Below are 27334 nucleotides of genomic sequence, written 5' to 3'. Positions count from 1 at the left end.
AAACAACTTTTATAACACTTATTCCTTAATACAGGTAACATTTCAAGTGACTACTCCCTAAAAGACAAATTTCAAAGTTACATGTAAAAGCACAGAAAACATTTTTTTTTAATCAAGGAAGTTATGCTACAAATTGAGAGTGAAAAATTTCCTGATATAATGGGAAATGCTTTAAGCACTAAGGATGAAACCCTACAATTCTTAGAGACTTTAAGATACTGATATTATTAGAAAAATGAATACCATATTAATAATTATTTGTTTATACAGAATTGACTTCATCTCTCTGAAAATAATTTTCCTTGAGAAAAGCATGCCTTGTTTATATTTATTTCTCTATATTTCCAAACATTGGCTAGTAGCTGGTACATGGTAGGTATCAAAATATTCTGTTTGCTAAAAAAATAAACTATCCTAAATTTAGCTTTTCCAACTTCCTGTAGTCAAGAATGTTCAACTATCATTTCTATAGTTAAGAAAAATATATATATATAGAGAGAGAACAAGGATGCAAGAAAATCTAAACTTTCAAGGAGGTTAAGAAAGTATCCAGTCAGTGAGAAGTAAAAGGAACAGCAGAGTATAATTGAATAATCTCCACATGGGAATTTTCTTCCAGCTTCACACTTAATATCAACAAAACAAATCCAATGCAGCCAAATATCATAACTATGATGTTGGCATATCAACAGTAGGAAATACATAACCGAAGTCCAGAGCACGTGCTGAGTATGACAACGGAATTCGGATATCCTTCAACATAACCTTCATAGTAGCACTGAGTCTAGAAAAGAAAAAAAGTAAAGTGGTTACTTAGAAATTGAAAAAAACTTTCTAATGATTTCTTATTTGATAAAATTTTCTGAATATTTTCCAGGCTACACAATCTCTATCAATATGAATAAAGCAATATTCAGAAAAAAAAGTCACCCATTTGCCACTTTTACTATTTGAACTAATCTTATCAGATTAATACTAGGGATTATTATCTTACACCCTGCTTCCAAAGTTAATTTCATATTTTTGGTAAAATTATTTCCCAGTATATAAATTTGGGTCACCAATTAAAAGACTAAGATTATGAATCTTTAAATCTAATATTACGCTAAAAGGAAATATTTTAAATATAAGGATACAGGAAGAATGAAGAACTAGAAAAAAGTATAATAAGACAACAAAAACAAAAGGGTGATTTTGAAGCTATTCTAATACAAAAAAAAAGTGGATATAAGTAGCAAGAAGCATGACTAGTGATAAAAAGGGACACTTCAAAATGGTAAGTTTCAATTCACAAAGAAGATATAAGTACCCTAAATTTGTATTCCCTTAACAACATATCTTGAAAATATATAAAATCAAAATTGAAAAAAATCATAAAAACAGAAAAATATTTTTATAGTAAATGATTTTTAAACATACACTTCTGTCAGTAACTGATAAACCAAGCACTGAGAATTGATAGAAGAACAGCATGTTAACAACCTAATACAGATAGAACACTCCACTTTAAAACTGCAAAATACACTTTCTTCTCAAAGAACATGGAATATTTACAAAAATGAAACCATATTCTGGCCATGAAACACAAGAATAAATTTTAAATTATTGCAATCATACAAAGTTTGGTCTCTGATCACAGCATACTTATGTTAGAGATTTAGCAAACATCATCACAGAAAAAGAGGACACTTTAAAATGGTAAGTTTATTATATAATTTCCAAGATTCAATAATGTTATAAAATTTGGTAGAAATCAGTGTAAAATTTATTAACACACTGCTTTATGTCGAAGCCTAGGAGAGGAAAGAAGAAGAAAAGGAAACTGATGGTTCTATCCAATATAATAAAGTAACACAGTGTCCAATTCAATAATTCAACATATGTGTAGACATTTTTCTAGTTATTGGGAATACATCAGTGAATAAAACAGACCAAAACCCTGGCCTCAAGAAAGATTATATTGCACTGGAGAAGCAGAAAATCAACACTAATAAAAGAGAAAGATGCAAATTGACCGTACCTTCGGGTAGCCCACCAGCCAATCAGGGGTATGCAAACTAAACCAACAAAAATGGTGGATTAATTTGCATACACCGGCACCAAGCGACTGGGGGTGGGACAGGATGCTTGAATCATCGCCGTGGTGACAAAGCAGGTGTTCCATACCACCCCAGCTGCTCAGGGCCTCTGGGCAGCATGGAAAGGTGGGGCTGGAGCAGAAAGAGGCGGCTCCAGGGCCGTAGGAGAAAGGTGGTGCCAACAGCCAGGGAAAGGAAGGCCCATCCTTGCACGAATCTTTGTGCATCGGGCTTCTAGTAAAGTAAATAGATAAAATAGATGGCACATCATATGTTCATACCATTATGGGGAAAGCAAAACAGGTAAAATAAGAGAACTAAGCGTAAGAATGCAATTTAAAATCTAAGTTAGTCAAGGACTAACAGAGTGATTCTGAGCAAAGATCTGAAGGAAATGAGGAAGAAAAACATGTGCTATTTTGAAAAAGAGCGAACATCTGGCCCTAGCATGTTTTGGCTCAGGGCATAGAGTATGGGCCTGCAGACTGAAGAGTCCTGGGTTCAATTCCCGGCAATGGCATGTACCTGGGTTGTAGGCTCAATTCCAGCCCTGATCAGGGCACCTGCAAGAGGCAACCAATAAATGTGTCTCTTTTACATTGATGTTTCTCTCTGTCTCTCCCGCTCCCTTCCACACTCCCTAGAAATCAATGGAAAACAAACATCTGTATCAGAGAAAATGGAAAGTGAAACATTCTCGAAAGAACATGTCTGGTGTGTCTGAAGAACAGCAAGGAGAGAAATATGATTGAACAGTTGAGTAACAGGAAATTATATCAGACAGGGGAAGAAGACCAAACTGTATAAGAAGATATTGAAATGAATTTGGTTTTCATTTTGTGAAAATCAGGTGGTCATCCTGTGGAAGTTCTGAGCAGAGAAGTGACTTAATCTGACTAGATTTCAATAGGATCAATCTAGTTGCTGTCTTGAGAACCAACTGAGGGGATGGCAAAGTGTGGAAGTAGAAAGATTATTCAAGTTCTGGCAATAATCTATAATAATCCTATATTATAAAGAGGTAATATGCAAATTGATCATCACTCCAACATACAAAATGGCCACCCCATATGGTCAAATATGGCTGCCCCTATGTGGACACAAGATGGCTACCACAAGATGACCGGCAAAGAAAGCAGTTGGCAGAGACCAGGCATGCAAGGGAGGGCAATTGGAGGCAATCAGGCCTGCAGAGAAGGACCAGAATCCATGCGTGCAGGGGAGGGTAGTTGGGGGTGACCAGGCCTTCAGAAGAGGACAGTAGGGGGGAACCCAGGCCTTCAGGGAAGAGCAGTTGGGAGGGACCAGGCCTGCAGGGAAGGGCAGTTGGGGAGAACCAGGCCTGCAGGGGAGGGCAGTTGTGGGTGACCAGGCCTGCAAGGGAGGGAAGTAAGGGGCAACCAGGCTGGCAGGGGAAGGCAGTTAGGGGTGACTGGGCCAGCAGGGAGGGCAGTTGGGGGCAACAAGGCCAGCAGGGGAGGACAGTTAGGGACAATTGGGCCAGCAGGGGAACAGTTAGGGGCAATTAGGCAGGCAGGCAGGCGAGCAGTTGGGAGCCAGCCATTGTGAGAGGGCTGTCCAAATGCCCTTGAAGGGTCCCAAATTAGAGAGGGTGCAGGCTTGGCTGAGGGAGACACACACATACACACACACACACACACACACACACACGTGCACAAACTCTGTGCACTGAGCCTGTAGTAAAAGCATAATATGCTAATTAGACTAGACAGCCAAATGACCTTCCAGATGTCATTCTGTACTAAGCCGCAGCAGCGGGGGCCAAGGCAGAGATGGTTAGGGGCAATCAGAAAGGCAGACGAGTGATTAGGGATGATTAGGCAGGTAGGCAGTGTGGTTAGGGGTGATCAGGCAGGCAGGCAGGTGAGCAGTTAGGAGTCAGCAGTACCAATTGTGAGAGGAATCTCTGATTGCCAGTTTAGGCCCAATCCCACAGTCAGACATCCCCCAAGGGTCCCGAATTTCAAGAATATGTAGGCTGGGCTGAAGGACCCTTCCCCACACACCTCCCATGCACAAAATGTGTGCACCAAGCCTCTAGTCCAATTAAGTAAGATGCTTCTTGGAAAAGAGTGTTTCCAGTTGATAGAGACAGAGGAAAAGAGTATATTACAGATATACTATAATTTAAAGGGTAGGTTCAGTAGAATTTCTTAATGGATGGGATTGGGTAGCTATTTTCAACCTTTTTTATCTATGGCACACATAATCCAATTACTAAAATTCTGCACCACAGTAAAAAAATATATTTTTTGCCGATTTGACAAAACGATTGGAATAATTTTACTTCATTCACACCAAATGGCCATTCTCGTGTTGGCAGCTGTCATATTTTATTTGATAATCTAAGGTAAAAGATATCACTGCCTCAGACTAAATAGTCAGGTATTGGATATTTTCAAAGGTAGTATGTTCTAGGTAGAGTAGAAAGTGGTGAGTCATTCTAACTTCCTTTCATTTACCAAGATTTCAGCAAAGTCTACTAATAATAATAGGGGAAATTAGGCACACACAAAAATGGATTCCTTAACTATATCCCCCATGAATAAAGTCTGCTGTATTATAAAAGAATTTCTTCAGTGTAAAAAAAAAAAAGGGGGGGGGGGTTTAAAAAATCTGTATAGCATAGAACTTAAATCTTACCTGAATATTTGAAGATTGAGAATTCATAGATCCTTTATTATATAAATAAACCATAAAATTGTCTGCTAAAAAAAATCTGAATGTAAAAAAGAATGATAGAATTCTAAGTTATTCATTTTGAAACATATAAAGCAGCAACAAGCAAGCTAACACCCTCAGGCCAAATCTGACCTTCCTTCTGTGTTTACAACCTATTTGTTTAAATATATATATATATACATTTAAATTTTTATATCTTTTGAATATAATATATACAAATATATATTATATATTATAATATAGGATTATTATAGTATTATGGAAACACAGCGCCAACCATTGACTTACTATGGTCAATGGCTGCTTTCCTGCTACAACAGCAGAGTCTGGGCACCTTGGCAGAGACTCAAAGCCAAAAATATTTACTATCTGGGCTTTAGAGAAAAAGTTTGCTAACCTCTGTTAAAGGTAATATTTTCTCCTGATGTTTATGTAATTTTTATTCAAAGGAATACACATTTACTCAAAGTAATTGTCCTATTTTAATGGACTCCTTCAAAGAAAATAAGGAAAAAAAGACTACAAGATGAGAGGAAAAGCATTTTAAAATTTATAAAGATATGAACTGGATTATGAGAGTTGGCTGTTCATTCATTTTTCCTTAATTGTATTACTATGAATACACATTTCCTTTATAATGAAGTGGAAGAGTACTGTGTAAAAGTCATATTAATCAGAACACAGGCACTAAAACTACATTCATTATAAGTTCAGCCTTCTCTGATACCATTGCCTGTATTTATCATGTTATTTTAGTTAGGCTTTCTTACCTCAAGCTCACTCCTCCATCCAATGTAACATAACCAGAACACTCAGACTAGTTTCTGTTGGAAATGCTTCACTAAAACTGATCTCATATCGGTTACTAACCTAATGAACCTCTACTTGTGAAATCCAAAAGGCAGTTTGAAGTCAAATAAAACTACTGTAATGCACTTCCTATTTCTGACTACTTTCCCCTTCTTTAAAACATCTACTCAACTTCAATCATACTATTTCCCCCTGGTTTTCCTCATATCTTTCTACTTCTGTAAATCCTTTCTTTCAGCTGCATCCTTGCTTCTTCTCTTAAATGTTTCCATGGCATTCATCTGTGAGTTGTTTTTCCTTCTCACCTTTAATATTCACCCCACCTTTACAGATTTATCTGGTTCCTTTTTGGTGTTTCATTTACACCTACATTTTAAAATGGCTTTAAAACGCACACCTCTCTTCCATGTTCTAGACCCATGGTCAGCAAACTGCGGCTCATGAGCCATATAGGGCTCTTTGGCCCATTGAGTGTGGCTCTTCCACAAAATATCCCAGCCTGGGCGAGTCTATTTTGAAGAAGTTTAAAAAATGTAGCTTTCAAAATAAATTTCAATCATACTGTTGATATTTGGCTCTTTTGACTAATGAGTTTGCCGACCACTGCTCTACACAGTCATAGTTCTGCTTCTCATTATTTCTCACATAAGTTATTTGCAATCATGTAATTGGCATAATGCTGCCATAATCATTATGTAGAGGCCCGGTGCATGAATTCATGCATGGGTGAGGGCTAATCAGGCCGACTGGGGGTAGGGGCCACAGGTAGTTGACTGGGCCACAGGTAGTTGACCGGCCAGCCCCGCCCCCTGGGCAAATTCCCGGTCAAACCCCCAGTCAAGGGGACAATTTTCATATTAGCCTTTTATTATATAGGATTCCCCAAAACAATATACTGGTACACATGCTCTATCTATATCCCATGCTCCAGTCCCTATATTTCTTACCACTTTTCACAGTCCTGATGAGATGGTCAAATACAATGTGAGTTCCCTTGCTTGCCTTTGATAGTCTTGAAAAGTTATTTGTGTATCATTTACCACAGTCTCCCCTCTGTCTATAGGAATAAGTTAATTCTTCTTTTACTCAACACCAGTCTTTGGCATCTTACACAATGAATCACTTGTTTACACATCTCTCTTTAAGAAACTTCCTCTCAGCCAAAAAACTTTGTTTCTTCTTTTTTTGAAAGCATTCATGTGACCTCCTCTTTCTTCTTTCTTTGCCCAGTATTTTTGGTAATTTGTTTACACTTACTATTTTTGGTCTCAAATTAGCCTCTCCTTCATTCCATGTAGTCTAGTTTTACACCCAAAATTTAGCTAAAATTGACCTCCTGAAAATAGCAAATTATTTCCAATCCAGCTTTTAGCAACTGAGTTTCCATTAGAGAATTAAACCCTACAAAAGTTATTTCAATTATTTTCTCAATTCTCTGAAATATGATACAGAACTAGTAATATTTTCCATAAACTATTCACTAGTTCCCACAGTGTATAATCTAATTTCTGTATTAAATAGCTTATTCCATATCATGATGGTGGACCTAAATCCCTGATCAAATCTTACTATAATCAGTTACAGACTTAGTTCTTATTTTGATATCCTGCCTTGATTATACAGGTCCTGCTGGATCCACCAACTTAAGATCTTATAAAGTTCAGGAGGTGAGTCTCTATTTTTTCTGTTCCAAAATCCCCTTGTAACAAAAGGCTACTTTCATGAAGCATTAGCATGAAAAATTTCATTAATTCACAGAAGAATATCCATTCATATGAGACAACTAAAAATGTAGTAACATTATTTTAAATAGCCCATTTTTATTACAAGTAAACAAATTCATAAAAATAAAGGAAATCCAAAACTAAAGAATAAAACAATGTACCTTTGCTTAAGGTGGATGATATATGGCTTCTCATTTATTGGAATAATATAGGATATCTGTTTCTAAAAAAAAATCCAAAAGAACTGAGAGTGAAGACAAATGAAATAGAAACAACAATTTTACACCAATTACTCACTCCATACAATGCTTAAAATGTATTCATTAAAATATCTCAAACTGTGTGTGATTTTAAATCTGCAACGGCATATCAAAAAAATGTAAAGACCAAAGGTGGCTTAATGGTTTCTTAAATGAGTATTTCTCTAGCATCCTGAAGTTTCCGTTATATAAAAGTATTTACCAGTAGGTTTGTAAAATTGGTTCTTTGTATGGAGGACAGTCCTTTTTCACATATCTAGATCTTTTCAAAAGTGGTACAAATTGGCAGCTGGGGTACCATCAGTTCCCAAAAATGAGTATTATCATTGGGCTTATTTAAATGATTTAGAATGAGATTCAGTGCCCATATCTTAACTGTTCAGTTATCTCTACGGCCATTCTCACCCTTTTAGAGTGAGTTACATGCAGGGTATGTGAACCCAAGGGTGGTTTATTATCCAGTCTGCTTTATCCTTAACCTGTTCATAGATATTGATTTACTAATGATTTTCTTATTAAGAATTATGGGGTAATAAAATGAAGTGTTTGCTCTCCATTTACTAAATAGCTGTAAACTCTGGCTTTTCATCAAAACAAAAATTCCATTGTTTTATGTTTTAAAATGTTTAGCATTTGTCTATTATATAATACATTCTATTTCCACACACACACACACACAAAAAAAAAAAAAAAAAAAAAAAAAAAAAAAAAAAAAAAAAAAAAAAAAACAAGCCAAATACAGGAATTTACACACTATTAGAATCTGTGCTATCTTGTAATGTCTACTTAGCTGGCATCATTGGGATAAGAAGTTATATCTACATCAGTGAAACTCACTCCATAAAGTACAAAAATCATTTCAACCATTTTTCTAAAATGTATTGCCTGTTTCTATTTTTTTTTTCAATATGTTATTGATTTCAGAGAGAGGAAATGAGGAGGAGAGTGAGGAGCATCAATGAGGAGAGAGAATTACCGATTGCCCACTTCCTGCACAACCTAGCCTGCAACCTGGGCATGTGCCTTGACCAGGAATCAAACAGTGACCTCCTGAGCCACACCAGCTGGGCTTGTTTCCTATATTTTTAAACAGAAAATTCTTGAACAAAATTTGGTACTATTTTCAACTCTATCACTATTATTTTTAAAGTTAAAACGTGGGTGGCAATAAGTTATAATATCAGTAGGTCAGTAAACCTCAGAAGGGTTTCCTTTCTCATCACAAGCCTAGGGAGTAGCTTTCCCCCCCTTGGTTCAGAGGGTTGGATGATCTCATTTCCAGGGGCCAGTGTCTCCGGCAATGCCACTATCCAGGCCATAGGAGTAAGAAAGGGACAGGGCAACTGCCTAGGGTTTGGGGGATAATGCTGCTGCCGTACTCTACAGTATCAATTCCATAACTTATGCTATGATGTGTTTTTCATTCAGTTCAAAATATTTTTTAAACTTCCTTTGTGACTTTTTTCTTGATTCATGATTTATTTAGAAGTTTGTTGTTTACTTTTCATATATTTGAGAATTTCCTAGATTTCTTTCTGTTGTTGATTCTAATTTAATTCAATTGCAATAGCAAACATATTTTTATGGCTTCAATTTTTTTTTTAATTTCTTGACCTAGAATATTGTCTATCATGGAGAATATTTCATATGCACCTAAAAAGAATAAGGATTCTGCATTTGTTGGATGCAGTGTTCTCTATGTCAGCTAGTTTGTATTGGTTAATTGTAGAGAGTGACTGAAAAGGCACATGAGCATTTCTCTGATTACTGTCAGCTGAGTCCACTGGTGCGGGCAGAGCCACATCCTGGAAACATACCATGCCAGAGGTATGTATGTTGTCAGTCTGACCCTTAGCTCAGGTGCCAGGGGATGGGTTTCATTATCTAAGTTCAGCCAAGCACAAGGAATGGACACAATTATCCAGGTTCAGCCAGGAGTGACAATTACAGTGAAGCCACAAGAATGAACAATTGATCTTTAACCATGATTTCACATGATTTCCTTTGTTTTAAACTCTATTAAAACTTCCTGGAATCAGGCTATATATAATAAACATGCTGCACCAGCTCTGGGTCACTGTCCCTCAATCAGAGGGTAGCATCCCACCTGGTCCCAGCTTTCCCTACTATCTCTGTCTCCTTTTTTTCCTTTTCTTAATCCCCAGCCACCCCTACTCAGGAACTCATCCTCTCTCTAGCTGTGCTGATCACAGGAAAAAAAGAAAACTTATAGTTAATAGTTTTAATCAAACATCTTTTATGTTTGCTGATTTTGTCTAGTTGGTCAATCCACTATTATGAGTGAAATATTGAAATTTCTGAATATGGTTATTAAATTGTCTGTGTCTATATTCAATTGTTAGTTTTCCCTTCATGAATTTTGAGGATTTGTTAATAGATATATGTACATTTAAATTTTTATATCTTTTGAATATATTGACAAATTTATCTGTATAAAATGTCACTCTTTTTAGTAATGTTTATTGTCTGTAAGCTCGTATTACCTAATATTTATATGGCCCCTTTTTATGGTTACTATTGGCATGGTATATATCTTTTTCCATTCATTTACTTTGTACCTATTTGTATATTAGAATCTAAGGTGTGTCTCTCATAGATCCCGTGTTTCCCCGAAAATAAGACATCCTCCGAAAATAAGACCTAGAGCATGGAAAGATAAGACATCCCCTGAAAATAAGACCTAGCGCAACTTTGGGAGAAAAAATTAATATAAGACACTGTCTTATTTTCGGGGAAACAGGGTAGCATAGAGTGGGAAATTATTTTATATAATGTCCCAATCTACCTCTGTCTTTTCATTGAGGTGTTAAGATCATTCACATTAAGATCAATTATTTATACGGTTGGATTTACATTCATCATTTTGTTATTTTTAAAACATTTCTTTGTAGTTGCTGTGGGTATCACAATATGCATTTAAGTTAGCATAATTTATATTAATACTAGAGGCCCAGTGCATGAAATATGTGCACTCAGAGGGTGAGGGGTGCACTCAGCCCCGCCTGTACCCTCTCTCAGGCCCGGAGCCCTTTCGGGATGCCCAACTGATGGCTTAGGCCCGTGGTCTGCAAACTGTTTGCCAACCACTGGCGTAAGCCCACTCTCCATCAGTCGGGCATCCTTAGCACGCACAGTGGCAGGAAAGGCTCCTACGACCATCACTGTGCTCGCCAGCCATGAGCCCAGCTTCTGGCTGAGCAGTGCTCCCCCTATGGAAGTGCACTGACCATCAGGGGGCAGCTTCTTCATTGAAGGTCTGCCCCCTGCTGGTCAGTGGCAACACAGTGACCAGTCATTCTGCCATTGGGCTGAAACCAGTTCTCCAACATCCCCCCAGGGGTCCTGGATTGCTAAAGGGCATGGGCCAGGCCAAGGGACCCCACTGGTGTATAATTGGGGCCACAGAGGGATGCAGGAGGTTGGCCAGACCAGGAGGGACCATGGGAGGGCTACAGGGCATGTCTGGTCTGTCTTGCTCAGTCCCTGTCAGACCCCAGCAGCAAGCTAACCTACCAGTTGGAGAGTCTGTCCCCTGGTGGTCAGTGCACATCATAGCAACTGGCTGACTGCCCCTTGGTGGTCAGTGCACATCAGAGCCAGCAGTTGAGTAGACTTAGCATATCATTAGCATATTGCCCTTTGATTGCTTGAACGGCCAACTGGCCGACCAGATACTTAGCATATTAGGCTTTCATTAAACAGGATGAAAAATTCCAGTAAAATATAAAAACTATGCTTCTATATAGTGGAACTCTATCACCTTCCTTTGTGCTATTCTTATATAATACATCTGTATTTGTATAAATGCAACTATAAATTATTATAATTATTGCTTTTTCCATTGTTGCATCTTTTAAATAAATTAAAAGGAGAAATAAGAAAAAACATTCACAATTTTAAAAATATTTAATCAAAATCTTTCGTAATAACATATATTTTTAACTAGTTCTGGTTCTTTGAGTTGTCATCTTTTATTATTTCCTTTCAGCATAAAGAAATTTATTTAGTATTTCTTGTACGTTAACAAAATACCACAGTATGAGAGACTTAAACAACACAAATTTGCTTTCTCACTATCTGGAAGCTGGAAGTCTAAGATTAAGGTGCCAGATAGGGCTAGTTTCTGGTGAAAGCTCTTTACATGGCTTCCAAGTAGCTACCTTCTTTCTTGCTGTGTCCTCTCTTTCTTCTTTGTTCAGGTGGAGGGGATGAGAAGGCACAGGTCCTATCAGATTAGGGCCCTATGCCTATGAACTCATTTAACCTTGTCTCCTTAAAGGCCTGATCTCCAAACGCAGTCACACTGAGGATCAGGACTTCCACATGTGAATGTGGGGAAGGGGACACAATTTTGACCATAACAGAGTTCTAAAATGCAATCAGCAAAACAAGATGAATAAAAAGAAATTTGATAATGGTATATCATTAAAATGGACAATGTCAGTGCTTTGAAAACTGAGAAAATAAGACAAGACATAAACTGGGAGAAAATAACTGCAAATCATTTATCAGATAACGAATCTGTATCTAGAATATATATAAGGAATTCTTAGAATTCAGAAGTAAAGAGAAAACAACCTAATTTTAAAAGGGCAAATAATTTGAATGAACATTTTACCAAAGAAGATGTATAAATGTCTTATGGGTTCATGTAAGATGCTCAGTCTCATTTAACATTAGGGTAATTCATATTGAAGCCAGAATGAAAAACACTACGCATCTACTAGAATAACTTTAACCAAAAATGAGAACCAATGTCAGTGCTGACAAGTAAAAAAAAAAACCAGAATGCTCATAATATAGCTGATGGGAGAAGTAACATTGGATAGCCACCATGGAAAACAGTTTGGCAGTTTCTTTAAATGTTAAACATAAACATATGACAAAACAATTTCACACCTAAGAATCTACCCAAGAGAAAGGAAAATATGTCCATACATAAATGTTCATAACAGAATTATCCAATGTCTGTCGAGTGTTAAATGGATAAACAAATGTTAACCACATCTATTTAAAAATAACCATTAATGCCCTAGCCAATTTGGCTCAGTGGACAGAGCATTGGCCTGCGTGAACGAAAGGGTCCTGGGTTCAATTCCTATCAAGGGCATGTACCTCAGTTGCAGGCTCCTCCCCGACCTGAGACCCTAGCCAGGGCAAGTGCAGGAGGCAACTTATTGATGTGTTTTTCTCACATCAATATTTCTCTATGTCTTTCCCTCTCTCTCCCACTATCTCTAAAAATCAATGGGAAAATATCCTCAAGAGAGAATTTTTATAAAAAGTAAATAATAATTAATAAACTATTGAACAGTGCTACCAAACGGACAAACCTAAGTGAAAGAAGCCCAATGAAAAACATACACATCATATATTTTCATGTATGAAATGTCCAGAAAAGGCAAAATTATAGAAACAAAAATAAATCAGCAGTTGCCAAGGGCTGAGAATGGAAGCAGGGAAAAACTGAAAATAAGCATGTCAACTGAAATGTTCTAAAAGTAGACAGTGTAAATTTACATAATTCTATGTATGTACTAATAACCACTGAGTTGTATACACTTACAAAGAGTGAATTCTGTGGGATGCAAACTATGTCTTAATAAAAGTGTTAAAACTAAAGTATTATCAAAGTATTGACCATTTATAAGCAAGACGATTCATTGTATTTATTTTTTTAATCTTCTAAGATACTTAGAATAAAGCTATACACACAGGTCTAGATAAATATTTGTTAAATAAATTGATGAAGAAGACAAATTATCTTCCTTTCTTATAAAAATAACAGAATAAAAGGCTTATTCTGTCTGAGAACTGGTAGATGCTGGGATACAGATTGAGACAGGAGGCTCAATAAAAGAGATTCTCTATAACTTTCTTGGAGAAATGTATTCTCTTCAAATGAATCATTGAGATATCAGTCAGATAAGATGCTATCAGATTAGGGCCCTATCCCTATTTTCTGTATTTGAAGTTTTAGTAGTTTGACATAAGGAAATGACAAATATTAAGCAAACAGAACATCCTAATGTAAATATTTGCTTTTACCATAAAAACTTTAAATTCCTTATTAGAAGTAATACCAGGCACATATACATATTTTGTAAGGTTGTATATAATAAAATAAAATAAATTATATAATAATATTGATTGTGAAAAATACAACTTACATTTACTACTTCTGAATCATTACTTGTATTATTTGATTGGATTTTCTCTGGAACTACAATCTGTAGAGATGAATTTTGAAAATCTTAAGAAATAAAAGAAAACAATTAGTAACTGTGTCTTAAACCTAACTAAATATTTGTTGATGTTGTTTTGTAAGATTCACTTATGCAAATATGCAAAGATTCACTTATGCAAAAACAGACAAAATAGTTTTAAGACAACATAAAAAGCACAGGGGAAAGTATCAACTTACACAAAACTTGCTGTTCCTAGAAAATAGAGCAAAAATAATCAAAGATAAACTTCAAGAAAACTTTCCTGAACTAAAATATTTGAAACAATAGAGTAGAAAGTATTATAATAAAAACCAATAATAATTAAAATTCAAACTATTCTACTAAAGTTATTGGTTGCCTAAGACAAATAATTCTATGGGCATATGAGCAAAAAGAAAAGAAAAAAGTCATACTGAAAAAGTCATACTGAGCATACTGGGAGAAAAGCAGACTGGCTTGTGAATTTTACACCAGTTTTCAATGTTAAAAAACTGAATAACAATGTCTTTTTTAAATCTTCATGAAAAAAATATGGAACCAGTAATTATTTTACCCAGCAAAACTGTTATTGAAATATGGAGTTGAAAGATAGATATTTACAAGCAAAATCTCAAAGGAATATAGTTCACATGTGCCTGTCATTCAAGGCAAACAAACTTCTCCCAATAAAGATATCAACAGATTTGAGGTCCAGTAGTAGAGAGCATTAAATAAACTTAAATATAGAATAAATATTAAAATAATTCTTTATGGGAATTGTGGTTATTTAATAAAATGCAAATGTTATAAACCATGATTATGTAGACATAAAAAAAAATATACAATGTCACAAAGTACAGCAAACAGGGACACCATATGTGCATACTATTTCCTTAAATTTATTGCATCATGGTCCAAAAAGTGTGACTTAAAGTTGAAAATCAAGTGGTATATCAAAAACATATTGTTTAATGATATAAAGATATAGAAGAACTAAAACCAGAGTCATGTAATAAAAGGGAGAGCAGGCGGTAGGAAGAAGTAATAAGATACTAAATTCTCTAAGCACTCACAATGAGGAATCACTAGTTAACTACCTATATGAAGGAGTAAATCTATTATATAACACAGATTAAAAGTATAACAAATTAGGAGAATACACAGGCACCCAAAAAGTAAAGCAAGTTACAGATTTTTATGGTAAAGGACTTTTTACTAAAACAAAAGTATGAAATCAACAATGCATGACATAAATAAGAAGCACTCAGATTAAAATATCTGTCATATCAATAAATGGAAGTAGAATGAAGTAACCAACTAAAAGAAAAATCCTCAGATTGGATGCACAAAAACAAAACCCAGTTATTTAGACCTGTGAAATAACGAATACTGGACCTAAGCTAATCCTAAATTTTGAGGACCTTAAAATATGACTGTAGTTCACTTCAGCAAAAGATGTATGCTTACCTGAGACAGTCAGGTGGTTAACAGAATTTAGGTTCAAATCAATGACTGTACTCATGGGTCCACAAGTCAATCCTATCATAAATTGCCCAATTATGCAAGTGTGTAGAAATCGACATAATCAATAACTTGTGGAGTCCCCATCTAGCCTACCTAACCAATAAGGATGAGGATTATTAGAGTAGGAAGGGTCAGACAAAAACCTCTAAATATCTTTGCACCATCACCAAACCAAACGTCTTTCTGAATCCAGAAAGTAGCCCCACTATGAAAAGAATTAAAATATACAAGGGCAGTGCGTATTTTATTTGATCTGTGCAAATGATTTAATAGAGAATCAGCTGTTGTAAGTTTAACCAGTTGATGGCTGAAATAACAAACACTGCTCAAAGTAAGGTCTCTTTAATGAAGCAAATTAACACAGGTATTGCTATTTAATGACACAGAGAGGTGCTGTTTTCTCCATCCCAGTAAGCAGGGAATCACCACAGCAAGTTCGCATTTTCATTTGGCAGTGACAGCCGTCTACCTTCACCATCCCAACCACCACCCCCTTCCTGTCTGAATGTCAAACTGCACACCAGGTGACTGGGTAAAGATGGGGTCCCTATGCACAATGGAACACCACTCAGCTGTGAGGAAGGATGACATAAAGCCGTTTGTGACGGCGTGGATGGGTTCTGAGAATGTCCTGCGAGCAAGGTGTCAGGCTGGAAACGTTAAGAATCACATGACTTCACTCCTACCCGTGTTTCCCCGAAAATAAGACATCCTCCGAAAATAAGACCTAGCGCATGGAAAGATAAGACATCCCCTGAAAATAAGGCCTAGCGCAACTTCGGGAGAAAAAGTTAATATAAGACACTGTTTTATTTTCGGGGAAACAGGGCAGGACAGAAAAATGACCATCTCTGGTTCTGCTTCAGCCTAGACTCTAAGCGTACCACCACCCTCTGTGGGAGAGAATTTATCCTCCCCCCAAATGTCCATGTTTTAATCCCAGGAACCTGTAAATCTATCAATAGAAAAGCGTGGCAAACTGTAATTGAGAATTGTTTGCTAGTCAGCGGACCTTTAAATATGGAGATTATCCTGGATGATCTGGGGCCTGAATTCAAATGAGAAGGAACTTGACCAGTGGAAGAGGGGGAGCAGAAGAGAGAACTCCAGAGACCCCAACCCAACGCTCCTGGCTTTAAACACGGGGAAAGGGGGCCACAGGCCACGGGGTGCAACAGGCATTAGAGTTTGGGGGGGGGAGGAAGCGAGGAAACAGATGGTCTGCCAAGGCCTCCGGGAGCCGACGGAAGTGGGTTCTGGGGAGTTTTGGGGGAAGGGTCGGGAAGGGGAGGGGGCGCAGTTTGACCTACACGAAAGGTCAAAGGCAAACCCGGAGAGTCGGGGGTTTGTCCTGAGCTCATTCGCTCGCAGGAGTCACTGGTAAGGCCGGACGCGCCCAGCTCCCAGGGGGCAGGGCAAAGGAAGCCGGCGGCCGGCCGGGACCGGTTTTCCGTGGGTCCGGCCTCGGTGGGACCCGGGGGCAGAAGGAGGGGAGGCCCCTCCTCCGCTGGGACCGGCCGGCGCCCTGGCTTACCCGGGCTGCACCTGAGCAGAGCGCCGAGGCCCGCCAGCAGCAGCACGGAGCGGAGCATGCTGCTCCTCCCGCTGCGCGGGTCTGAGGCCTCAGGACGCGGCCGTTGGCGCCCCGCACGTTCCCTCCCCGCACGTTCTCCCCTCCCTCCCCCCACCAGCACGTTCTCCCGCCCCCCCCCCCGCACGTTCTCCCCTCCCTCCCCCCACCAGCACGTTCTCCCGCCCCCCCCCCCCGCACGTTCTCCCCGCACGTTCCCTCCCCGCACGTTCCCTTCGCCGCACGTTCTCCTCCCCCCCCCCCCCCGCACGTTCTCCCCGCACGTTCCCCCTGCACGTTCCTCGCACCTTAGCGGGCCACGTTCTCATCTCGCGAGGCCGCCACGCCCATTGAAGTGCCCGCCGTGTTAAGACCAGCCAGACCTTAAACCCAATCTCCTAGTTCTCCAGCCCAGTCGCTTCCGCCCCGGGGGTCAACCCCCAAACAACAGTCCCTTCCAGTCCATGGACTGGGAGAACTGACCCGTTTTCTCTGTGCTGTTCTGATGCTTGGAAAGGGCCACACTTTCTGGATTTCAAACCGTGCTCCAGGTGACCGGGCAAAGATGTGGTCCACGTGTACCATGGAATACTGCTCTGCTCTGAGAAAAGATGAAATAGGCCGTGCGTGACAGCATGGATGAGTTTTGAGAATGTCAGCAGAATGAAGGGCAGAAAATGTTCAGAATTGTATGACTTCCTTCATACCATATAAAACTGAAGGCAACAAGTGAAGACACAAGTAAAACAAGCAAAAACTCATAAACAACAGGCAACAGTATGGTGGTTACCAGAGGGAAGGAGTGGGGCGAGTCGTAAAGGACAAAGGAGGTCAAACAGATGGTGAGGGAAGGTTTGACTTTGGGTGGTGGGCACACAGATGATGTACCATGGAGTACACTTAAAAACTACATAATCTAATTTACCACGGTCACCCCAAAAAGTTTAATGTTAAAAAAAAAAAATGAAAATTTAACAAAACTGTAAGAAAGCAAATATACATATTCACATTTACTAAAGCTGGGTTTCTTTAAGAGCAAACAAAAAGAAACTAATTGGTTTCTAAAACAAAACAAGATTCCAAGATTAGGAAAAGTGAGGTTTTGATATCTTTGGGAAGAGCGAGGGTTTTTGTTTCACGCGTGCGTGTGTGTGTGTGTGTGTGTGTGTGTGTGGTTTTCCTGGACCTTCTGTCCAAAAGCACTCTGCAACCAGACTACTCTTTTTTCCAATCTCTCTGGTTCTCCCCAGGGCCTTGGTTCCCATTCATGTGATGTCATTCTCTTATTTAGTAACTTTTCAGTTCTATGAATTCTTCTGTGATGGGAATGAAATGGACAAGATTCTCGTCTATAGTCACAGTATGTATGTTCCAGTAGAAAATCCTAGCCAAATTCATCAGAACAGTATTCATCACTTTCTGCTTTCAGAACCTAGGCTGCCACCTAGTTTCTCCTACCCACAATGCTTTTACCACCAGGACTTCCTGTCTTTCTTAAATGAACATTGGCTTATTCCCTTGGATTACAATGTCTCCTAGGGGGATCAAGCATGCAACTCAGTATGTACCCTGACTGGGAATTGAAACAGGACCTCCTGGTTTATGGTCCACACCCAACCACCAAGTCACACAGACGGTGTTTTTGTTCTTAATATATTTTTATTGATTTCAAAGAGGAAGGGGGAGGGAGATAGATATAGAAACATCAATGAGAGAAAATCATTGATTGAAAAATACAAATATTTCAGTCTTATATGAATTCATTCAGAGATTTAAATTGAAATGAAGATTCTTCATTGACATTTTTTATAATTTTTAATGTATATCTGATTGTTAAAATAAATGTACTATTTTCAGAGAATTGAAATATGTCTTCTTCAAAACTTTTCCTTTAATAACATCTCTATAATGAAAGCCTAGGTGATCGTTAAGTCAGAATGACCAGAATGACCAGTTGCTATGGTGCACACTGACCACCAGGGGGCAGACACTCAATGCAGGAGCTTCCCCCTGGTGGTCAGCACGCTCCCACAGTGGGAGTGTTGCTCAGCCAGAAGCTGGGCTTACAGCTGGTGAGCGTAATGGTGATGGCAGGAGCATCTCCTACCTCTGAGGCAACATTAAGGAGCAGTGAGCCAAGTGCTAAGGAGCAGTGAGTAGGTGAGCAGTAAGAAGCAAGGGGTCCAGAACTGAGAGGGATATCCACCGAGGGGTCCTGGACTGTGAGAGGGTGCAGGCTGGGCTGAGTGCATGAATTTCGTGCACCGGACTTCTAGTTGTATATAATTTGAAAGAAGTCTAAAAATTAGTGAAATATCTGTAAAAAATTGACTAGTACAGTAGTTTAGCATGATATAATTATAAGTTTTAATTAATCCTATCTAATAAAAAGGGAATATGCTAATTGACCATCACACCCTCATAATGATGGCGACGCCCACAGCCAATGAGGGAATATGCTAATTGCCTGCCATGCCCTCAAAGATAGCAGCACCCACAGCCACAAGTTGGTGGTGCCCAGTTCCCTTAGCCCCACTGGGATAGCAGGCATATGGGATGGCCAGGCCCCCCTCCAGGTGGGTGCGGCCACACCACATGCCTGCTCCAGGAGTCCCCTAGTTCCCCCAGCCCCCCAACCCCCCAGGGCCAGCCAGAGGAGCAGGCAAGCCTCAGATAGCAGCTGCCCAGCCAACGCCTGAGGCACAAGCAAACCTCAGATGGACCCAAGGGTCATGTAACCAGGGCCTGCAGAGGCTTGCACTGCCAGCAGTGAAAGCAGCAGAAGTGTGTTGGGGGCATAGCGTTCCCATGATCGCTGGGTCTCCTTCCACCCCTTAAGGCTAGAGGACTGTAAGAGGGGGCAAGCCGGGATGAGGGACACCCCCCCCAGTAAATGAATTTTCATGCACTGGTCCTCTAGTAAGGTTATAAACAGTTGAGTAGAGAGTTACTAGGCAACACAAACAGAATTTCAAGTAATTTATTGTAAATGTTATATTTGCATATGTATATATACACAAACCAAGTTTTCTTTGAAAAACTAATGAAATTCAGTTAATAAACCTATTATTAAACTTTATTATGAAAGATTATGTAAAATTTTTAAGTGCTTAAAATTTTACGATCCATAACATTTCTTCCATAGTAAAAATTCATTTTTAACAGTCGTGATAACTTATAGACACCACGTAACATTTTTGCACTTATCTAAGAAAACCTTTCTTCCTTTCTCTAGCCTAATTCCTTTGGAAATATTAGTGTCAAGAAAGACATGTTCCAGCACACTTTAGTAAATGTAAACATTCTAAATTATATTAAAAGCAAGCTTTGAAGTTTCAGATTTTACACTTAAAGTGCTCATGAAATTATCAAGTGGTTTTATAACAGCTCAATTGATTAAACATATAATTGTTCCTGCTTTATACAGCCATGAATCAACAGCATTTATCTGATCAGTTCTATTAAATACTTCGTACCTTAAGGTTTATACTTTATTAAAATAATGCTATTGCAAAAGGATGTCATGTTTTAACATGATTCACAATAGAATTCTATTAAATTAATTTTTCTAATATTAATTATCCATAGATAGATCCATAGACTCTGTTATCCACAGAATCCATAGATTCCCTTATCTATAGAATGATCGTAAAAATGGAAGATGACTGTGTGTGAATATACACATATAGACCTTTACTGTATTTTGTACTTAAAAATATTATGGACCTTAATTGTGGGATTTGTGCATTCTTTCAAAGACAGAATAAACTTTTATTCAAGAATCTAGCATATGATGATTATTAGTCTGTGCAAGATGAAAAATTTACATTATTGGCAGTAAATTAATCAGTTTTCACAGGTATTAGATTATCACATGTTCAACCTGAAACTATATTAATGATAACTAAGATCAAAATTCATAATTACATTTAAGCATATAATGACAAAATTTAACCAATACAGTTAATTTGAGGATTATTACAGTAACATGTTCAAAATAACAATCCATGTTAGAGACATTAACTTCACAGATGACTGAATACAACTTATTCAGTGATAGAAATGAAAATGTTATTTTAAATTCCCTGACTTTGTTAAACTACTTATATTTCTCAATTCCCAATATTCAATTTTTGTTTTTCTGTGTTAACAAAGTTGTTTTGCGATGTTTTATTTTCATTCATAGTTGCAGCAGGAGGAAAGGATTTTCAAGAAAATATCAGGAAAAAAAACTATTAGCTTCCCTGAAGATATCAACAAAAGAAAAGGTAAAACAATCAAGTGAGGGAGCTATATAAAGGAGGTTTAGGAGCAGGACGAACAGGAATTAAATTTCCCTGAGATGATACTTTCGGTTGGGGTGGAGGTGGCCTGTGAGAAGAAAAAACAGTTAATCACTTGTTTAGATGGAATAAAATGGCAATTCATTTCAAACCCTACATAACACCATCCTTAACATTATTAACCATTCTTAAGAATATATTTTATTCTGAGACTATTATTAATCTGATATGCCATGGGTAAAGATCTTGAAACATAGTCTAAAATGGATGCTTACATTAAATTAATGCTATTCTATAATCAACAATGTTGTGTGGAGGTTCTGGTTTATGTTTGAAAAAGAATAGTGCATCTCTGGCCCGTAGGGCTCAGTTGGTTGGGCATTGTCCCATGCACCAAAGGGTTGCTGGTTCGATTCCCAGTTAGGGCATATGCCCAGATTGCAGGCTCGATTCCCAGTGGGAGACCAGAAGGAGGTAGCAAATCAATGTCTCTCTCTCTCTCTCTCTCTCTCTTTCTTTCTTTCTCTCTCTTTCTCTAAAAATCAATATAAATAAATAAATAAATAAATAAATAGATAAATAAAAAGAAAAACACATGAAATTCAAAGACAAATAGTAAAAAGCAAGTGAGGAAACAAGTGAGGAAACATCCTTTGTGCTGTTAGTATTTAAGGGCAGGAAATTATGTAAATATAAATTTTACATATATGCACATCACTGAAATTCCAGCTCTCTCAAACATAATATCCACTCTAAGAATTAAACTGGCCGTAACTTCTATACCTGTCCTTCTCAATCCTCATACTTTAACCTGTGGATACCTTTTCCTTAACCACTTTGAACAATTGTAGTAAACCATTAATCCAATAACACACAACATTACCTGGTGAATATGTCTCATAAGATTTATATATTCTTCCCTTGATGATAAATTGGATTTCAGCACACTCGTATTGTATTGAATTGCCTCAGTGTTGCAATTCAACTATAATTTGAAGGACTTTTGGGGGGGGGTGAGAAGTGAGGTGCATTTTATGTAATGCAAAATATCCTATATAATAGAGAGGGAGTATGCTAATTGACCCTCACACCATTTCAAAGATGGTGGCACCCACAGCCTATGAGGAGGGAATATGCTAATTGACTACCATGCCCTCAAAGATGGCAGCACCCACAGCCACAAGATGGCAGCGTCCATTCCCCTCAGCATCGCCAGGGTGGCAGGCATGCAGCAAGGCCTGCCTCCAGAGTCCCTCATTCTCCTCAACCCCCCAGCCACCCAGGGCCAGCCCAAGGCACAGGCAAGTCTCGGATGGCAGCTGCCCAGCGGCCCAGGGCCACCCGAGGTTCAGGTAACCAGGGCTGGCCGAGACTTGCACTGCTGGCAGTGGCAGCAGAAGAGGTATGATGGGGGCATTGCCTTCCCCTGAGGGCTCCTGGACTGTGAGAGGGGGCAGGCTGGGCTGAGGGACAATCCCTCCAGTGCATGAATCTTCATGCACCAGGCCTCTAGTAGTTAATAAATTTTCTCCTTTTTGCTGATTTTAAGCCAATCTATTGAGTCTTTAATCTGATTTTTTTTTTTAAGTTTCTAGTTCTGTGCTTAAATTCCCAATTTTGACTATTAATTCCATGACATAATCATCACAATTATTTTAAAATCCATGTCTGATAACTATTAACTGGATACCCTCCAAATCTTATTCTAAAGGTTAATTGCTTTTCTTGGTTTTTAGTCACATTTTCCTTTTCTTATATGTCTGGCTTTTTCTCGGGGAAGGAGAGGCAAATATTAAAAAACAAAACAAACAAACAAAAAAAACCCTGTAGGAATAAGTTGAGAATCTAGTTCACTATTACCCATGTGTTGCAATGCAAAGCCTGGGATGTTTGTCAGGGTATCTGATCCTTGGCAGGGCTCCAATTTCTGTCCCCCTCAACTCTCTGCATTTGTTGAAAGCTTTCCTCAGCTCCCTAACCTCTTAGTTCTCACTTTATAGACACACACGTCTACAACAGAAAAATGGTCCCTAAAGCTGGGATCATCACCAGAATGTGTTCCTCTCCTGGGCCTTAGTTTCACAATTCCTCGTTTCTTTGGAAGTTCACTAGTGTCTAATCCAACCCACCTGGTTTCCCATTCCCAAAGGTCCTTCTTTCTGAACCGTACATTCACCAAAGGCTGCAGCAGCAGTTTACTGTCTTGCTGAAGCTTCTTAAAAATTTCATTTGACACTGCACTAATATGACAACACTTACATACAATTCTTAAATTAATGAACTATCTATACTGTTAGCAATAAATACCTGTCCTACATCAAATCAAAATAGAAGGAAAAATATTAGCCATTATTTCTGAATTTCATTCTGGTCAAGTAATCTAAACAAATTCATTTCAAACCTTGATGGGAACTGCTGAGGCTGCTTCACTGCATATGTTGGTACAGGAAATCTGTTTTCATATACATTCTACAAGAGAAAAAAGTTATTACCACAATGCACTCATAAATATATTTTCTATTCAGTTATTTTCCATATAAAAATAACCAATATATTTAAAATCAATGAATAGACAACTTACTTATAATGTTGACATTTAAAAATATTTTACTTATTCAAAATCTTTACCAATGAATATGGAATACTTAATTATTTTAAGGCTATATATTTTTAAGTTCAATATTACTAAAATATTATAATCAACTACATTATTTAAAACATAACACATTTCCTATGTCAATATATTTTAAATAAAATCTTCCAAAAAATATATTGCCAAATCTATACAGTACCTAAATAGTACTACAAATACCACTAATCTGCTTTTGGAATTCCTTATATTCTTCCTTGACAAGGTGGTTGAAAGAAAGTTTTACAGCAAAGTGAGACTTTATAACACAGCCTTAAATAAGAGAATAAAGTAAGAAAATTTTTCACATATTACATTACATTAGAAAAAGTCAGGGAAGATCGGATGAAATTGCTAAATCACTGTGAAGTGTTCTTTATTAAGATGGTCTCCATTATCTACTAAAGCTCTATAAGTGGCAGAATATGCACAGTGATGAAGAAGAGCTTACACATTCTATGGCTCCTGCTATGGGACAGATGTTCTGCTATTTTTTTGCCCATGGAATGATTTGTTTATACTATGAAAATAGAGAAGAGATGCAAAAACAAATTTTCTCCATCCTCATCCATCAAGTGTAGGTACAGCATTTTAAAGGGATAAAGTCTACTTCTTGGCATTTACATATTCTGTTATATGTATGTAAAAAATCAATGTACATAAAACATCTTTTTTTTATAGTAAAAAGATTTGAAACAACCTGTGTTTAAATGTATGGTAAATCCATAAGATGGAATGCTATGACACTAAAAAAAAAAATGGGGTACATACTCCTTACTCACAATGGGACAACCCATCAAGCACCATGAACAATCACAGTAACATAGTATCACAAAAAATAAAATAACAATTCTACAGAAACCAAACTCAAAAGTGATGAAAGATTGGTATCTAAATGACAGAGAATTCTCAATACCTGTTATGAAGCAACTCAATGAAATAGCAAAAAATTCAGAAAGGCAGTTCAGTGAGCTCAGGAATAAAATTAATAAACAAAAGAAGTGTTTTACCAAAGAGATTTAAACTCTAAAAAAGAACCAAACAGAAATCTAGAGCTAAAGAACTCAATTAATGAGATGAGGAATGTATTATAAAGCATTGGAAATAATTCAGATGGAAGAGCAGAGAGAACTAAGATCTTTTTAAAGTGAAAACATTCTGTGAGAATTATCAGACTCTATTAGGAAGGGCAACCTAAGATAATGGGTATCCCAGACAGAGAAGAGAGAGCCTATTTAAATAACAGATGAGAACTTCCTAAAGTTGGGGAATAAATTGAACATAAAAGTACAATAAACTAACAGAAAACTTAATTATCTCAATGCAAACAAACAAAAAAAGCCATCTCTAAGACACCTTATATTCAAATAATGAAATGCCAATGATAAAGGAAGAACTATAAAGACAGAAAGGGAGGAAAAAGATAGTAACCTACAAAGGAACCCCCATCAGCTATCATCAGATTTCTCAGCAGAAAAAGGCCAGGAGAGAGGAAATAATATATTCAAAATAATGAAAGACAAAAAATATCAGTGAAGAGTACTCTATCATCCAGCCAGGTTAATATTCAGCGATAAAGAAAAATCAAAGGCTTTCCCCAACAAACAAAAGCTGAGAGAGTTCACCATCATAAGAACTGCATTACAAGAAATGTTGAAAGCAACTCTTTTACCTGAAATAAAATATAAAAGCACACAAAGCTTAATGACAAACAGAATCAGAAAATGGCAACTCTACTTGTAAGTAGGGTATTAAAACTTTATTTATAGTAGCATAAAAGTTAAAGGGGGGCCGAAACCAGTTTGGCTCAGTGGTAGAGCGTCGGTCTGCGGACTGAACGATCCCAGGTTCGATTCTGGTGAGGGGCATGTATGTTGGTTGCGGGCACATCCCCGGTAGGGGGTGTGCAAGAGGCAGCTGGTCGATGTTCCTCTCTCATTGCCGTTTCTAGCTCCCTATCTCTCTCCCTTCCTCTCTGTAAAAAATCAATAAAATATATTTTAAAAAAAAAGTTAAAGGGGGGAGCACTTAAAATAAATGTATCTAATTCAAGTTGGTGGCAAACATGGTCATAAAAAAAATATTCTGCGACACAAAAACCTAAAAGGGGAGGAGAAAAGGGGCCCAACTTGTATAGGCAAATGAAGATAAACTATCGGAAAAAAGGACTATATTATCTATGAGACATTTTATACAAATCTCATAACAACAAAAAATCTTGAGCTGAGACATGAAAAGATATAAGGCAAATATATTAAAATAATAGCTAATATTAATATTTTTAAAAATAAGTGAGAGATGATTGTCTTTCTTAATTTCTTAAGTAAGGTCTCTACCAACAGCTGAAATGTAAAAATAGCTATCAGGAATTGCTTTAAGGATTTCTAAATATCAACGAGAAAGATTTCACAGGAAGAACATGGAGACATTTTTAAATATGCCAGAAAAACTGAAAGCTTCCTCCACTAAGTTCAGGAATAATATAAGGATGCTGATTTTACCACTGCTATGCAACATAGTGCTGGAAGTTCTAGCCAAAACAATTGGACACAATAAATAAATAAATAAATAAATAATAAATAAATGGTATTCAAATAGGAAAAAAGAAGTACAACTACTTCTATTTCCAACTACTTCATAATATGATTTGATATATAAGTAGAATATTTCAAAGAAACCACAAGAAAGCTACTAGAGATAATTAAGCAGTGATGCAAAATATGTAATAAAAATGCAAAAATCAATTTTGTTTCTATCCACCAACAATGAACAATATGAAAAGAAAACTAAAATTAAGAAAGCAATTCCATTTACAATAGCATCCAAAGAATAAAATACGTAGGGATAAACTTAACCAAGAAGGTCAAAGACTTGTACACTGAAAATTTACAACTCATTGATGAAAAAATTAAACAAGACCTAAATTAATGGACAACATTCATGGTTTCAAGACAGTATTGTCAAGATCTGTCAACTCAAAGTGATCAACAGATTCAACGCAATAGCTATCAAAGTTCCAAAAGTCGTTTTTCCAGAAAGGAAAAAGTATTCTCAAACTTATAGAGAAGGAGAGATAGAAATTATTGATTCATGCGTATAGAATTTCTGTTTGGGGTAATGAAATAGTCTTACAAAAAAGACAGTAATAATAACTGCACAATACTGTGAATGTAAATGCCACTAAATTGTACACTTAAAACGATTATGGCAAATTTTATAGCATATATATTTCACTACAATAAAAATGTCAAGGTTAAGAAAGAACATATATGTAATTTCTAACTTGTATATGTAGGGACTGTGTGATTATGCCGTATATGTAGTGATATGAAAAAATCTTGAATATATATAATTAAGGAAGAAAGGGGCATAATTTTTGTTTCTTTTTTATTAGGGAAAAAGGAGTAGTATAAGAGACTCCATATATATAAAACATGAGGAAGCATATCTAATCAATTTATTCCACATAAATTGGAAATACTTTAAAAGTCTGACAAGACCGAGTGTTGACAAAGATGTAGGTTGG

General features: G+C 37.3%; 2 protein-coding genes across 2 annotated transcripts in view; both read right to left on the bottom strand.

Annotated features, from left to right (window-relative positions):
* The window catches only part of ADAM32 (ADAM metallopeptidase domain 32), a gene marked incomplete at both ends in the record, with an annotated part of 88367 nt that extends 71449 nt beyond the window's left edge, over positions 1-16918 (bottom strand). Inside the window, 6 exons of the mRNA XM_084876257.1 lie at positions 708-784; positions 4743-4818; positions 7477-7538; positions 13767-13849; positions 15270-15341; positions 16657-16918. Coding sequence (XP_084732383.1) covers positions 708-784; positions 4743-4818; positions 7477-7538; positions 13767-13849; positions 15270-15341; positions 16657-16918 — 632 coding nt within the window. The remainder of the gene's footprint in view (positions 1-707; positions 785-4742; positions 4819-7476; positions 7539-13766; positions 13850-15269; positions 15342-16656) is intronic.
* A 2944-nt stretch (positions 16919-19862) lies between these two features.
* The window catches only part of ADAM9 (ADAM metallopeptidase domain 9), a 91811-nt gene continuing 84339 nt past the window's right edge, over positions 19863-27334 (bottom strand). Inside the window, exons 21-22 of the mRNA XM_084879736.1 lie at positions 23581-23648; positions 19863-21267 (exon numbers count right to left, since the gene is read on the bottom strand). Coding sequence (XP_084735862.1) covers positions 21174-21267; positions 23581-23648 — 162 coding nt within the window. The 3' untranslated portion in view covers positions 19863-21173. The remainder of the gene's footprint in view (positions 21268-23580; positions 23649-27334) is intronic.

Source organism: Pipistrellus hanaki (assembly GCF_964339955.1).
Source record: "Pipistrellus hanaki genome assembly, chromosome: 3".
Taxonomy (NCBI): Eukaryota; Metazoa; Chordata; class Mammalia; order Chiroptera; family Vespertilionidae; genus Pipistrellus; species Pipistrellus hanaki.
The sequence above is the reverse complement of the archived record's forward strand: the minus strand, read 5'-3'. Positions and strand labels throughout refer to the sequence as shown.